Source organism: Bos indicus, chromosome 1 (assembly GCF_029378745.1).
Source record: "Bos indicus isolate NIAB-ARS_2022 breed Sahiwal x Tharparkar chromosome 1, NIAB-ARS_B.indTharparkar_mat_pri_1.0, whole genome shotgun sequence".
Classification (NCBI taxonomy): Eukaryota; Metazoa; Chordata; class Mammalia; order Artiodactyla; family Bovidae; genus Bos; species Bos indicus.
Window position 1 is genome coordinate 92,034,123 of NC_091760.1, and position 17,377 is coordinate 92,051,499.

The window sequence follows — 17,377 nt, forward strand, 5'->3', positions numbered from 1 at the left end:
AAAATAACAGACTGTATTACATGAACACTTATATAAGATATATGTATTTATTGTATTTATTTAATTAGATAACATTAAATACATGGTTTATTGACTATGCCAAAGCCTTTGACTGTGTGGATCACAATAAACTGTGGAAAATTCTGAAAGAGATGGGAATACCAGACTACCTGACCTGTCTCTTGAGAAACCTATATGTAGGTCAGGAAGCAAGTTAGAACTGGACATGGAACAACAGACTGGTTCCAAATAGGAAAAGGAGTACATCAAGGCTATATATTGTCACCCTGCTTACTTAACTTCTATACAGAGTACATCATGAGAAATACTGGGCTGGAAGAAGTACAAGCTGGAATCAAGATTGCCAGGAGAAATATCAAAAACCTCAGATATGCAGATGACACCACCCTTATAGCAGAAAGTGAAGAGGAACTAAAAAGCCTCTTGATGAAAGTGAAAGTGGAGAGTGAAAAAGTTGGCTTAAAGCTCAACATTCAGAAGATGAAGATCATGGCATCTGGTCCCATCACTTCATGAGAAATAGATGGGGAAACAGTGGAAACAGTGTCAGACTTTATCTTTTTGGGCTCCAAAATCACTGCAGATGGTGACTGCAGCCATGAAATTAAAAGACGCTTACTCCTTGGAAGGAAAGTTATGACCAACCTAGATAGCATATTCAAAAGCAGAGACATTACTTTGCCAACAAAGGTCCGTCTAGTCAAGGCTATGGTTTTACCAATGGTCATGTATGGATGTGAGAGTTGGACTGTGAAGAAAACTGAGTGCCGAAGAATTGATGCTTTTGAACTGTGGTGTTGGAGAAGACTCTTGAGAGTCCCTTGGACTGCAAGGAGATCCAACCAGTCCATTCTAAAGGAGATCAGCCCTGGGATTTCTTTGGAAGGAATAATGCTGAAGCTGAAAGTCCAGTACTTTGGCCACCTCATGAGAAGAGTTGATTCATTGGAAAAGACTCTGATGCTAGGAGGGATTGGGGTCAGGAGGAGAAGGGGAAGACAGAGGATGGCATCACTGACTCGATGGATGTGAGTCTGAGTGAACTCTGGGAGTTGGTGATGACAGGGAGGCCTGGCGCGCTGCTATTCATGGGGTCACAAAGAGTCGAACACGACTGAGCGACCGAACTGAACTGAACTGAAATACATGGTTGTGTTATAGTGTTGTGTATCAAGTTAAAACTTTTGCTGGGAGAATAAGGACTAGTATCTTCAATATTTCCATTACTTTTGATTTTTTGAAATTGGAAATGGCAACCCACTCCAGTGTTCTTTCATGGAAAATCCCAGGGACAGGGGAGCCTGGTGGGCTGCTGTCTATGGGGTGGCACAGAGTCAGACATGACTGAAGCAATTTAGCAGTGATATAACATCAGTAATAGCTGTGCTTTATCATTTTATAAAGTGTTCCTCATATTTCATATTATTTTCATAATTGGCAGTAACAGAATTGATACCCATCTATATCTTTTTTGTTAAAAATCCAGTGCTATTACAATAATACACTACTATGTGAAATAGCAGAGAAGGCAATGGCACCCACTCCAGTTCTCTTGCCTGGAAAATACCATGATGGAGGAGCCTGGTGGGTTACAGTCCATGGGGTTGCGAAGAGTCTGACACGACTGAGCAACTTCACTTTCACTTTCCACTTTCATGCATTGGAGAAGGAAATGGCAACCCACTCCAGTACTCTTGCCTGGAAAATCCCATGATGGAGGAGCCTGGTGGGTTACAGTCCATGGGGTCGCAAAGAGTCGGACACGACTGAGCGACTTCACTTTCAATTTTCCCTTTCATGCATTGGAGAAGGAAATGGCAACCCACTCCAGTGTTCTTGCCTGGAGAATCCCAGGGACGGGGGAGCCTGGTGGGCTGCCGTCTATGGGGTCGCACAGAGTCGGACACGACTGAAGCAACTTAGCACCAGCAGCAGCATGTGAAATAGGAGTATACCAAACATGTGATATACTCAGATAATACCACTATTATCCCCACTAAAACAAAATATTCTAAAGACCTCAACCTTTCACAAATGAAATTTTATACTCCATTTGTACACATGAACTAATTAATATATTCTCAGCATTTAATTAATTTAGTTATATGTTTCCATGTCTAATTTATTGTTTATTTTCATATTTAAAGGAAAAGCTAAATGCAAAAAATGCAGGTAAGGTACTACTTAGAAGACATTAATACTATTATTTTTTAATGCCAATAATTATACTCAATTATATATGTATTGCATTTCCAGAGAAAGGTACACAACATCTTTTCAATTTCACAGAATCCTAGTGAGGAAATCATTATGAGTATACTTCTTTTTGATGTAGACAATAAAGTTCTACTAAACAACATAACAAATTGGGAAGCAAGGCAGAATTAAAATCTATATTTCCTAGTTTTGCACTCTAGTCAATCCCTCTATATTTGTACCTTCATTTTGTTGTTGATCAAAGAAAATATGATTTTTAAAAAGTATCTATTAAATGCTTGTTTTATGGCTCTACAAGTTCTTCTAATAGTGAGATAAGACTGAACTTCCAAAGCACAATTCTTCCCTTGGCCTAGGTCTACAACACTGGTGGTTACCGCAGGTAATTGTGACTGAGGAAACAGTATCAACATTAAGTAAATATGTGTGGTCCTTAAAAAGTGTCACAGAATACCTGATTCTGCACTTTAGGTTTCAATTTTTCATCGACAGAATTCTTTTCATCATCCATCTAATGAGTTAAACATTAGTGTGCACAAGAAGTACATTTAAAAATAACTGTAGAACATGTACCATATATGTGTATAAATTTGTGTCTTCACTCAAATAGTCTCTTATTCTCTGTTTCAAACTGAGTACTGATCTCATATTTATATGCTCAGGCCATGCTCTATGCTCCCCTACTCCCTTTCTCACCCAGTCATTCTTGCTTCCTAACATTCTCTCAGGAGATGAAGGATGGCTAAGATCTCACATGACAATAGTCAATGTGTGTTTTTACATCTAAAATCTAAACCTTAGAATTTCCTATCACTGGGGATTTCACATGTTAGATGTGAAATCATCTCATTATATATCTGATATCAATATGGTCTCAAATTTCCCTTTCTATAAAAGTTTATGAATTTCCTGATCCAGAGAAAAGCAGAAAAAATGGAGAAAATATTATTGTTTCATTGCCCTAAAAATCCTCTAATGCTTTACTTAAAAATAAGTAAATAAACTTAGGCTCTATGTAACCATATGATGGTGATGATGATGATGATGATGATGATGATGAAAGTCGCTCAGTCATGTCTGACTCTTTGCGACCTCATGGACTATATAGTCCATGGAATTCTCCAGGTCAGAATACTGGAGTGGGTAGCCCTTCTCTTCTCCAGTGGATCTTCCCAACCCAGGGATTGAACCCAGGTCTCCCACATTGCAGGTGGATTCTTTACCAGATGAGCCACAAGTGAAGCCCAAGTACCCATAACATTTGAACAAATATACACATACATATAAACACACACACACCCTCACCCAAATACATATAGATATAAATATTTACATAGATATATATAGATAACAGATATGTATTTTTCTTTCTCTCTTTGCATATCAGGAATACAATTAAGATTTTAAATGCTAAGGACTTATTATTTGGGGGCCCCTTCTATTTTATTGTATCCAAGTAACAATGATGATCGGAGGATGGATATATTCAAAACTAAGCCAAGGAAATAGATTAGACTGGAAAGGAAAGAATCATAAATGTAGTTAAATTTAGAAATCTTGATCTTAGGAGAATTTTACATAAACTGTGGTCAAAATTTTACTTATTTTAAAAGTTCAGAAAAAAATAAATGTACAAATCTCTTAAATGCCAGAGTACCTAGAATTTTAGTTTTAGTATTCTGAATTCATTCTATTGCCAATCACTGAGTTCAGTTATTATACCACAATTCCTCTTTCTAAAGTATAGAAAGAGCCATGTAAAATTTCACTAAGAAGATGTAAAAAAGACTCAGTATTTTATCTAAGCATATATAAATATGGATTGTTTTAAGAGTACTGAAATATCAATATTCTGTTCAAACTCTATCCCCCAAAGGCAGGCTATAATTGGTTAAATCAATAGTTGGTAAATGTAAAAATTCACATGATGTCATATGTTCTCGGAACATTAAACTAATTTGCTCTACACTGTAGAATTTAATTTTCTTCATTCTATAAACTCAAAGTCAAGTATTTATCATAAACATAGATATAAGCATCATAGAAATAAATCAATTAATATAAATGCAGTCTAACTTTTTCTTTAAGAAAACAGGTCATTTTTTTCTGCAGTGAAGTACAATGAACCATGCAACTTAAATATTGGAACAAATCTTTGAAGATACAGAAATTCAAAGACTCATTTTGTATTGTCCTTAATCTGAGGTAAAGGAAGTATACTTGAGAATATACCACAAGTCTATTTTCAAATTAAGAATTTTATTAAGAATCTATTTTGGTAGTATATATAAAATGGGATACTACTCAACCATACACAAAGAATAAAATTTTGCTATTTGCATCAACATGGCTGGACTTGGACGACATTGTACTAAGTGAGATATGTCAGACAGGAAAAGATGAACACTTTATATCATTTATATGTGGAATTGAAAAAAATACACCAAGCTAGTGAATTCAAAAAAGAAGTAGACTCACAGATAGAGAACAAACTCGTGATTACCAGTGGGGAGAGGGAACTGGGAAGAGAGATAAAGGGGCAGGGAAGTACAAGATACAAACTCTAATGTATAAAATAAGCTACAAGGATGTATTGTATAGGACAAGGAATATAACCCATATTTTATAACAACTATAAATGGAGTAAAATCTTTAAAATTTTGAATTACTATTGTATACTTGTAACTTACATGATACTGCATCAACTATACTTCAATTAAAAAAATAATTGATTTTTTAATATAATCATCAGCTATTAGTCTGTTTGATCTTGATAGAATTGCTTATTATCCTTACTCCATAGTAAAATAGGAGGTATTTAAAATCCTCTCTAGTATACTCTAAAAACAAATATATATATAGATTTCTCACTTGAGTGGCTATTTTTCTTTCCTCCATTTACTAACTGAAAGAACAAAACCTCAACTTTTTCATGAACACATTCCTCTCTTACCTTGGTAATGGTCTCATGAAGATTGAAAAATGGATCCATTTCTTCAATTTTTGTTGCATGTTTAGGAAAAAGAGCCTCAGAGAGAAAACTTGGACCCTGTGGAAAACCAGAAAATTAGCATTTTAAACTCTTCATTGATTTTGTTTTTCAAGTGCTTACTGGATATTCTTTAAAGCTATAAAAAGACTCTAAATTGCGTCGAGGTTTCTGTTGATTGTTGGGTTTCATTCTACTGATCTAATTAATCATGAGATGTTCATAAACTAAAATAAGTAGATTCTATAACTTGACATTATATGTATTTATCGCAGGGTGTTTTCTTTGTCAGAAAAGATCATTATTTGCATTTCAAAAAAGGGGGGTGACAAATTGCAAAGTTATTACAGAGTAAGATACATTGGCTGCAAAACCATATCTGAAACCCTTTTCAGATATGATTTTGCAATGTAATTCTTTAAGCAAGCATTAATTTCTATGCTTAAAGGCTGGTAGAATGGAATGCTTTTGAATAAAACTAAGTCTTGGCAACAAGGTACATAATATTATAAACATTGTAAAACTTCAAAACTATAGTAAGATATATTTTAGATAGAATGAACTCATGAGGTTATGTGCTGCTGATAACATAAAAGATATTGTATGAGACACTAAGAGTTAAGATGGTTGAAATAAATCAAGATATTGTAATTAATAATTTTGTACTTGCAGGTATAGACAAAATTCAGATTACAAGAAGTCATGGGGTGCTGATAATTCATTATGGTCTAAATATTTATTGCCCTCCTCCAATTCATATGCTGAAATACTGATCTCCAAAGTAACAGTATTAGGAAGTGGGGCCTTAAGGATGTGATTAGATGATGAGGGTTCTGTTCTCATTGGGATTAGTGTCCTTATAAAAGAGACCTCACAGAGCTCCTTAGTCCCTTATATGAGATAAAACAAGAATTCTGTCACCTGGCGGAGGGCCTTTACCTGACCATCAGTTCAGTTCAGTTCAGTTGCTCATTTGTGTCTGACTCTTTGCGACCCCATGGTTTTCAGCACACCAGGACTTTCTGTACATCAACAACTCCCGGAATTTACTCAAACTCATGTCCATTGAGTAGGTGATGCCATCCAACCATTTCATCCTCTGTCATCCCCTTCCACCTTCAATCATTCCCAGCATCAGGGTCTTTTCCAATGAGTCAGCTCTTCACATCAGGTAAACAAAGAATTGGAGTTTCAGCTTCAACATCAGTCCTTCCAGTGAACATTCAGGACTGATCTCCTTTAGAATGGACTGGTTGGATTTCCTTGCAGTCCAAGGGACTCTCAAGAGTCTTCTCCAACACCACAGTTCAAAAGCATCAATTCTTTGGCACTCACTCCAACTCTCACATCCATACATGACCACTGGAAAAACCATAGCCTTGACTAGACAGACCTTTGTTGGCAAAGTAATGTCTCTGCTTTTGAATATGCCATCTAGGTTGGTCATAACTTTCCTTCCAAGGAGTAAGCATCTTTTAATTTCATGGCTGCAGTCACCATCTGCAGTGATTTTGGAGCTCAAAAAGATAAAGTCTGCCACTGTTTCCACTGTTTCCCCTGTTTCCCCATCTATTTGTTATGAAGTGATGGGACCAGATGCCATGATCTTTGTTTTCTGAATGTTGAGCTTTAAGTCAACTTTTTCACTCTCCTCTTTCACTTTCATCAAGAGGCTCTTTAGTTCCTCTTCACTTTCTGCCATAAGGGTGGTGTCATCTGTATATCTGACGTTATTGATATTTCTCCCAGCAATCTTGATTCCAGCTTGTGCTTCATCCAGCCCAGCGTTTCTCACAATGTACTCTGCATATATGTTAAATAAGCATGATGAATATATACAGCCTTGATGCTTTCCCTATTTGGAACCAGTCTGTTTTTCCATGTCCAGTTCTGTTACTTCCTGATCTGCATACAGATTTTTCAAGATGCAGGTCAGGTGGTCTGGTATTCCTATCTCTTTAAGAATTTTCCAGTTTGTGGTGATCCACACATTCAAAGTCTTTGGCATAGTCAATGAAGCAGAAATAGATGTTTTTCTGGAACTCCCTTGCTTTTTTGATGATCCAACAGATGTTGGCAACTTGATCTCTGGTTTCTCTGCATTTTCTAAAACCAGGTTGAAAATCTGAATGTTCACAGTTCACATATTGTTGAAGCCTGTCTTGGAGAATTTTGAGTATTACTTTATTAGCGTGTGAGATGAGTGCAATTTTGTGATAGTCTGAGCATTCTTTGGCATGGCCTTTCTTAGGGATTGGAATGAAAACTGGCCTTTTCCAGTCCTGTGACCACTACTGAGCTTTCCAAATTTGCTGGCATATTGAGTGCAGCACTTTCACAGCATCATCTTTCAGGATTTGAAATAGCTCAACTGGAATTCCATCACTTCCACTAGTTTTGTTCATAATGATGCTACCTCACCATGCTGGCACTCTAATCTTGAACTTCCAGCCTCCAGAACTTGAGAAATAAATTTCTGTTGTTTATAAGCCACTCAATCTCTGATAGTTTGTTATAGCAGCTGAAATGGACTAGGACACTACCTCAAACAATGCTCTCACAGTATTAAGCTTGTAAATATACTATGAAATTATTATTATCTACATATAACTTTTATTTGAAAACCTTAAGTAACTAGAGTTATTTGTCTAGAAAAAATATGTCTTGGTATAGGATATAAGTAATTATGGAGATGATAGAAAAAAGCAAGATGGTAGATAGGTAAGTTTTTCTAATTTTATCATGGGAATGAGATTAAATCTAGTCAAGAATGACCACAAAGGGTAACACATTTTATTTGAATTCTTTTAGAACTATTTATTAGATGAATCCAGCAGTAGAACAAATTACTTTGGAATCTATCAATGGTGGGAAAGAAAGTTAGGATGATATAGCTGATAGAATCCATATAGATGAGAAATGAAATGAACATAATTATAAGTCTCTATACGTTAAATAATTCTGTGATCAAGCATATTCTTCACTCTTTATTTTGACCAATACTATGATTTTTTTTTAAGTTATTTAGTTGTTTGCTCTAGCATATGTGCATTTTTGGATAAGACCACAAATCAACCAAAGAGCTTACCTATCAAGACTTATAGCTTATTTATCAAAACTTGTTTATGTTCCTCTCCTCATTTTGCTTACCATTCTAAAACTAATTTTAGAAACTGCCCAGTTCCAACCAGCATTCCACTTTTTAAGACCTGCCATAAAACCACACAACTAAGGCTTAAAATAAATCATAAATGCCCTCTCCTAATTTCTCCCCATTCTAAGAGATGACTAAGATTCTCTGTTATGGGTTGAATAACTCATATGGTGAAGTCCTAGCCTTTAGTACCTCAGAACATGGTCTGATTGGGAAATAAGTCACTGCATATATAATTAAGTTAGAATGAGGTCATATTGGAGTAAAGTGGGTCCCTACCACAATATGATTAGTGTCATTATATAAAAAAGGAAATTTAGAGACAAATTTTTACACAGAGAGTAAGCCATGTGAACATGAAGGCAGAGATTGGAGCAATGTGTCTGCCAGCCAAAGGAGTACAAAGAGTGCCCCAAAACCACCAGAAGCCAGGCAAGAGGCTTGGAACTGATTCTCTGTCACGGACCTCAGAAGAAACCAACACTGATAACACCTTGAACTGTCAAGACAACATATTTCTGTTGTTTAAGTCACTCAATCTCTAATGCTCTATTATTCAGGCCTAGGAAACCAATACACTCAGTCAAGGTGGTATTCTTTACTGCAATAAGTATAATACATTTAACTTTGTCTATCAATTGGGTTTTGTTTTGGTATTTTGGGCAGTCATTATAGAATCAGGTTAAAATTCTGATTTGCCATAGTTCTGTGGCATCTTAATCTCTAAAGGATTAGTTACAGCAGTTAAGAAACTTTGGAGATTTACATACTTCACAGAGATGTTGTGAACAGTCAAAGCCTGCTAATAGGACACTGTTAAAGGCACTGATGATGTTCCTAAAAACAATACATATCATAATACTAATGATGAGAGTGTTAATGTTGTGGTAGTGATTATGGTAGGATGCTGAGCTAAAGGAAATCCAAAGACTCTATTTATGATCCTCAGAGAAAGTGTACAATTTGCATGGATATATCTTTGAATTGATTTTAGTGAAAGTGTGACATGGACAATTTGTGGCATTCATTGTCATTTAATAATTTAACTTGAAGTCCTTAAAAGTTTGCCACAAGAGTAGTTGTAAATAAACTTCTTGAATTAATTTTATCTTATTAGTATATCTAAGACTTTATAAATAGTGCAAAATTAAAATACCAGCAAGCCTCAAACTGAAAGATCCCATAAGAATATAAATTGGGAATTATAATTAATGAAGTTTTATTGAACTTTCAATTATTCAAAAGCAGAACATTTTGATTTAAATCATCCATATGTGTCTTATTCTCTAATATAAACCCCTTCTCTATCTTGTTCCTTCACCTGCCTCTTACATATGATTCATATCATTTTTTCTTTCTAGTGCATTTTTTAAATCATTAAAAAAATATGCTCCTAACACTTACTATAGGAGAAGGCGATGGCACCCCACTCCAGTACCCTTGCCTGGAATATCCCATGGACCGAGGAGCCTGGTGGGCTGCAGTCCATGGGGTCGCTAAGGGTCAGACATGACTGAGCGACTTCACTTTGACTTTTTACTTTCATGCATTGGAGAAGGAAATGGCAACCCACTCCAGTGTTCTTGCCTGGAGAATCCCAGGGACGGTGGAGCCTGGTGGGCTGCCGTCTATGGGGTCGCACAGAGTAGGACATGATTGAAGCGACTTAGAAGCAGCAGCAGGAGCAGCAGCAGCAACACTTACTATATGTCAAGTGCTACACTAAATACAGAATATAGTGCTTAACCTCATGGAGTTTAATTTAATGGGATTTGAGTCCATAACAGATCAAAAATCACTGTCTTTGAAAATATTAAGACACTACCATTATTTTTCATGTATATATGAATATAATAATCATCATTTATGAACAAGTTTTTGCATATCCTGACATAAAAAAGTAATGAAAAGATTTTTTTAAAAAGGGATATATTCATTGTGAAAGTTTTTCACTGCTATCACATTAACCATGAGTGATGGCTGTTTGATAATAGCTCCCATCTGTTGATGAAGGGAGGGAAGTAAAACACCCTTAACCATTTAGAGAGCACTTCTATTTAGAAAAATTCACTGATAGACAGAAATGAAGGAGTAAACCAAGATATGCAAAACTTAATTGTGTAGGTATGCCACGTGGAGATCATAGTAAAAATATTACATAAAAAGGGATAGTGATAAGAAAAATCTATCCAGGATCTCATTTGAAATTCAGTTTTTCTCCCTAGTCTCTAACTTACATGTCCTTTCTGTAACATTTAGCAATATTTAACATACTTTCCTTCTTTCAACTCTTTTGCCCAAGGTCCATGATTTGACTCTGCTAGTTCTCTATGTATAATTTTCTACTTATAACTGGATCCTCTTTTAATTTTTGAGCTTTTAATGTTTCTAGGTGGACTGTACCAGTCTTCTATTTTCACAGACTACCTAGGTGGTTTGGTCTACTTTTCTGGCTTCAACAACCAATCTCAGGTTGACAGTTCCTAAAGCTTTAGCTAAATTCTTGTTTTTAGTTCACCATTTTTTCTGCAAGATTTTTCAGACACATCAACTCATAGTCCAAATCATGAGCATATGTTCCTCCACTGTCACCTTCATTTCTTATCTTGGATAATACCATAATACCCACATTTTGCCCAAATGTGAAATTTTATACTATACCTGACTCCAATTTGTTTCACCCTTAGTACCTCAGAACTACATTAGCCAATTTCCTTCTAATCCATATGTTTAGACAATTCTCTATAAGTTCTTATTTGTTGCCATAATACAGTTACTTATTACTTTTACCCAAACTATGGTCCTTACTGTCTGTAGATGCAAGTCCAAATTCATTAGTATATTTCACAAACAAGCCCCAACATATCTTCTTTCATCTTTAAACACGTCTTTCTTTCCCATAAGCTCATTTGGATGATTTCCATATAGCTACTGCTTAAGTCACAGCAGTCGATTTATCAAACCTTAAATCTATCCTTACCTTCACTATCTCTATCCCTTTATGCCATTTCTTCTGCCTGGAAAGATTTTTCTTTCTTTTTCTTTATTTGTTTATCATGCTTCTTTCTATAATTGTTTTTCTCAACCCTTGAAAACCCATCAGAATTCATATTTTTCTTGTCATCTTTTCCTATCATTTTGTATGTGATTTTTACTTATCATTTATTATATCTTTGTTATATTTCTGTTTTTATCACTATGACATGAGCCTTTTAAGACTAGAGTTTTTTTCTTATTAAAGTAGTCTAAAACTGCCAGGCAAACTTGAGTAATTAATCTCTCGGAATTTTCCTCTACAAACTTGAAATGTAAATATATTTGCCCTCCTAACCCCAGAAAGTTCAGGTCAGGATCAAGCAAAATAACAAATCATATAAATACTCAGTAAGGAGAAAAGGGCTACACTAATACTGGGTGATTTTTTATTTTTATCACACTTGCCAGGAATTGCTTTTCTATATAACCAAGAGTCAGGATTTTGAAATTTAAATTACTAAAATTTTGTATTTGAATGCTAAATAACATCACAGACTCAATGGACATGAATTTGAGCAAACTCTGGGAGAGAGTGAAGGACAAAGGAGCCTGGTATACTGCAGTCCATGGGGTTGCAAAGAATCGGACATGACTTAGTAACAACATACATATATTCCCTCCTTGTTGAGCCTCCCTCCCATGGCCCCATCCCAGCTCTCTAGGCCATTACAGAGTACTGAGCTGACCTCCCTCTGTTATACAGCAGATTCCCACCAGTTATCTATTTTACACATGGTAGTATATGTCAATGTTACTTTCTTAACTCATCCCCGACCCTGCTTCTCCAGCGGTGTCCACAAGTTTATTCTCCTCATCTCTGTCTCTATTTCTGCCATGCAAATAGGTTCAGCAGTACCACTGAGATTTTTCCTGGCATTAAACAAGATGCACAGCCCAATGTCTGAAACATAGTGCAACAAAAGAGCCATTGATATTCTCGTGACTAGATATTCTCGTGACTAGATATTCTCGTGACTAGACTTCCCTTTCTTGTTTTCTTCCTTTTATGAAGATAGTGAAGGACAAAGGAGCCTGGTATACTGTAGTCCATGGGGTCATGAGTTGGACATGAATTAATGACTGAACAACAACAGCAAAACAACAAAAACGTGAAACTTCGCTTTTAAAGTCTACAGTGGCTAAAGTTTGAAAACCATTTCTGTAGGTGATAAGAAATCCTTAGAGGGTTTTGTAGAGAGTAAGTGATATTTTCAAGTGTGTATTCAGGATAGGGACACACTGATACATATGTGGGGGATAAATTTAAAAGAGAAATTGTGGAAACAGGAAGTACAGACAGAAGGCTATTGCTGTAATAAAGTGAGAAAGAGTCAGAGGTTAAGCCAGGACAGTGGAAAGAGAAATAGAGAGGAGTAGATATGTTTGATAAGTGTTTGAGATAAAATTGGTAATACTTTTCAGTTAATTGGATTAGAAATCTTAAAAAGGAGCCAAGATTGCAAGTATTTCTAGATTTGATAAAATGAGTGATAAACATTGGCAGTGATATGTTCGTGGATATCCATATGACACCCCCCTTATAGCAGAAAGTGAAGAGGAACTAAAAAACCTCTTGATGAAAGTGAAAGAGGAGAGTAAAAGTTGGCTTAAAGCTCAACATTCAGAAAACTAAGACCATGGCATCTGGTCCCATCACTTCATGGGAAATAGATGGGGAAACAGTATCAGACTTTATTTTTGGGGGCTCCAAAATCACCGCAGATGGTGACTGCAGCCATGAAATTAAAAGACGCTTACTTCTTGGAAGAAAAGTTATGACCAACCTAGATAGCATATTGAAAAGCAGAGACATTACTTTGCCAACAAAGGTCTGTTTAGTCAAGGCTATGGTTTTTCCAGTGGTCATGTATGGATGTGAGAGTTGGACTGTGAAGAGAGCTGAGTGCCGAAGAGTTGATGCTTTTGAACTGTGGTGTTGGAGAAGACTCTTGAGAGTCCCTTGGACTGCAAGGAGATCCAACCAGTCCATTCTAAAGGAGATCAGCCCTGGGATTTCTTTGGAAGGAATGATGCTAAAGCTGAAACTCCAGTACTTTGGCCACCTCATGTGAAGAGTTGACTCATTGGAAAAGACCCTGATGCTGGGAAGGATTGGGGGCAGGGAGAGAAGGGGACGACAAAGGATGAGATGGCTGGATAGCATTACCGACTCAAATGGACATGAGTTTGAGTGAACTCCGGGAGATGGTGATGGACAGGGAGGTCTGGCGTGCTGTGATTCATGGGGTCGAAAAGAGTTGGACACAAATTAGCAACTGAACTGATTGACTGATCCTAAAAATATTTTAATCTAAGAAATACTGATTATAAGTTATGGGCTCTTTCATCATGTGAGTTTTAGAGATTAAAATGTAGATTTTCAGTACATTTATTCAGTTTTTCTGTTTGAGTACCTTGTGTGAGAACTGAAATCTCACTTTGGTCAACTGACTCTTAAACATGCACTTATATTTAAAACATTATATCAGGTCAGACAATTCTACTATTTCAATAATATACAGTCTAAGAAGCTTAGTAGGCACATTCACTACTTCAAAACAATAATTAAACTACTTATGTGAAACACTTTTCTGCAGAAGTAATACCTACACAGCAAAATGTCAAGATAATACAGATTTCCAGATTGGTAGGAAGCTTACCAGAATTTTCAATATATATGCTAAATACTGCTTAGCAGAAGGTCAGAATACCCTCAGCATTTGAATATAATCTGGTCATGAAAGAGGACTTCTAATTTAAGCCAGAGTTTCTAAACATTTTAAAACCAAGTACCACTTAAATATAATTATTAAATATTTTGACTGTTTCAAAGATTCTGGCATGCCTTCTCTGTGTGGGTCAAGTATTAAGGAGAGATGTGGAGAAGTTACACTACCCTTGAGAATCACTGGTAAGCAAAAGATACATGCTTATACTTAGATTTTTACTCAAAGTGAAAAAAAAAACTATAGATAGTTACACTATAAAATATAGGAAGTTAGGTCAATCCTTGAGTTCTATAATAGACATTGAAAAAAATGTTTCATGTATTATGAATAATCCTAGTAGCTGCTGCTGCTGCTGCTAAGTCGCTTTAGTCGTGTCCAACTCTGCGACCCCATAGATGGCAGCCCACCAGGCTCCGCCGTCCCTGGGATTCTCCAGGCAAGAACACTGGAGTGGGTTGCCATTTCCTTCTCCAATGCATGAAAGTGAAAAGTCAAAGTGAAGTCCCTCAGTCGTGTCCGACTCTTAGCGACCCCATGGACTGCAGCCTACCAGGCTACTCCGCCCATGAGATTTTCCAGGCAAGAGTACTGGAGTAGGGTGCCATTGCCTTCTCTGAATCCTAGTAGAGGACACAGCAAATATTTCAGCTAGGGCTTCCCAGTTGGAGCTGGTGGTAAAGAATCTGCCTGCCAATGCAGGAGAGGCAAGAGATGTGGGGTCTGGAAGATCACCTGCAGGAGGAAATGGCACCTATTCCACTAGCTCAGTCAGTAAAGAATCCGCCTACAATGCAGGAGACCTGGGTTCAATCCCTGGGTAAGATCCCCTGGAGAAGGAAATGGCAACCCACTCCGTATTCTTGCCTGGAGAACTCCATGTACAGAGGAGACCAACAGGCTATAGTCCATGGAGTCACAAGAGTAGGACACGACTTAGCGACTAAATCACCACCACCCATATTCCTTGCCTGGAAAATTCCATGTACAGAGAAGCCTGGTGGGCTACAGTCCATGAAGCCATGAAGAGCTAGACATGACTGAGTGACTGAGCACAGCAGAGCACAGTTCTCATAAAATTCCTATCAAGTAGATACTATCATTATTACACTTAATAGATGAAGAAAAATCTCTTATCCAAGGAGTAAAGCTGAGAAATGAACCCAGGCAATATCTGTTCTCTTATCTTTTCTCTTATAGGCAGTATCAAATACGCTGCCTGTAAAATATAATATAGTATTGACTTATATGGTTTTGAGAGCCTTTACAGATAAGAAGAAATGAAATCCATGTTCATCTTGTATACATTTCACAAATGAATAAAATATACATATGTGTGTAACGTAATTTAAATCTTTCCATGCCCTGAACTTCTCTTATCCTGTAAATTCATCTCTTAAGTAATTTTCAATTTATATACTATTCTATCATATTTTAATTTTTAGATAGGATATGTGAAACTAAAACTTTCCTAAATATTTTGGATCCTTATACTAAGTTAGACACTAAAAATGTTGTCTCCATTTTTGCATGAAGTTTAAATAACCTCAGAGTAAAAGAGGCAATATCATAACCTCAAGTAATTGAATGTTTAGCTGAGCACTCTGTTCTTTTCAGCTTGCAGATATAGATGGTTCTCTTAAACATCATTTGCACTTGTAGGTGATTATAAATTTCATAGTCACTTAGCTGGGGTCCTGGAGCAAGTTCCAGGAGGAGCTGCTATGGATGAAGGAAAGGCACACACAGGACTCAGAACAGCAACTATTTATCAACTCTTCTAACATTTATTTCAGATCTAACTGGTTCAGCTCTACTTATGCAAACTGATTACATTTGGGGGTAGGGTACAGCAGCCAATGGCACTATAACACAATTAACATTCTGGGTATCACTGAGAATTTAAGACGAACGAAAACTGAATTGCAAGATAGAAAAAGAAAAACTGGTATTTGCAGATCTTGGAGGAAAAGATGTTTTCGCAATAGTGAAGAATCCAAACTTTAATATGGTCTTTAGTAAAACCTGGTCTCCCTGGTAAGGTCTTGAGTCAATTTAACAACATAATTTCTTGGAGGTCAGAGCCTGTTAGCCTCCTGAAAAGTTTTCTGTTGAACAGTCAGTCAGTGCTTTTCTCAGGGCTGTTACTTAATGCACTGTGAAAGAAATGAGGGATTTAAAGGTCTTAGAGTTAAGGGCAAAAGAATCTAAACATCAGGTTAAGAAGAAACAAATACATTATTCAAATCCTGGGAGAGATACTGTAGTCCTTCAAAGTCCCTTTGCTAGAAACAGGAAAAGATTACCTTTATAGTCATGACCTCATGTTCCATAATCTGGGTGAAAACACCTGGGGAAATTAAACCTGGAACATTAGCCTATCTGAAATTTTGCCATTCATTCTATTTCTCTTATTATTAGTTTAAAATCTTTCCGTGTGTGTGTCAAATACTAAGCCCAATGTAGGTTAAATAGTGGAGAGACCAGAGAGGCTCAATTCAGGAAATGATTAGCTATTTAAAGCTCTCCCAATCTGCCTCCCTACTTCCCCTTCTTCTAGCCCACATCTTTGGTCTTTCATTTAACATATGAATGACTACATATTAATACAGTCAGATAACCCTGGGCAAATTGTGTATTTCTATTCCTGTTACTAGTTACTAAAGGCTTAATGAAAGTCTGTATTTCCCTATGTATCCCAGGGAGCACAGGTAGATTTAATTTCAAGGACTGAAAATGATTTTTGGAATATCTTTAGTTTGAGGCAATGTTTCTCTTTAGCTAAACATATTCATTTTAATCATTCAACTCATTTATTCATGTGGAAATCAATAAAGACATCAGATTAATTCTGTTAATTCACTAAAGCAAAAATCCCATTTAATTGAATAAATAAATGTTAAAGAAAAGAGCTACTATTTTAGCCCTAGTGGATTAAACATGTATGCTACATTTGTCTCTTAATAAAAGTCTCTGAAGATGATTCTAAGCTTGAATTCAAAATATATCCAACCTTCAACACAAAACAGACCTTTTCCTTTGTGATTAAAGTATAGAGAAAGAAAATATGCTTTTGGTTGATTTCTGATAACATCTTTTTTTAATTTTCATTTGAGAATAATCAGTTATCTTGATTCCCTTCCCTCCTTCATCCTCATTCAAAGACAGTGAAATTAAAAACACATTGATGTTCTCCTTTTCAAAAAATGGATCACTTCTGATTCAGATTCTATT

The 17,377-nt window shown here is 36.3% G+C and overlaps 1 protein-coding gene across 5 annotated transcripts in view; it reads right to left on the reverse strand.

The window, feature by feature from the left end:
* NAALADL2 (N-acetylated alpha-linked acidic dipeptidase like 2) overlaps positions 1-17,377 on the reverse strand; it is a 1,369,359-nt gene that overhangs the window by 227,962 nt on the left and 1,124,020 nt on the right. For all 5 annotated transcript variants that reach the window (XM_070802872.1, XM_070802828.1, XM_070802665.1 and 2 more), the window contains one exon: positions 5,192-5,287. In XM_070802872.1, the coding sequence (XP_070658973.1) occupies positions 5,192-5,287 (96 nt within the window). The remainder of the gene's footprint in view (positions 1-5,191; positions 5,288-17,377) is intronic.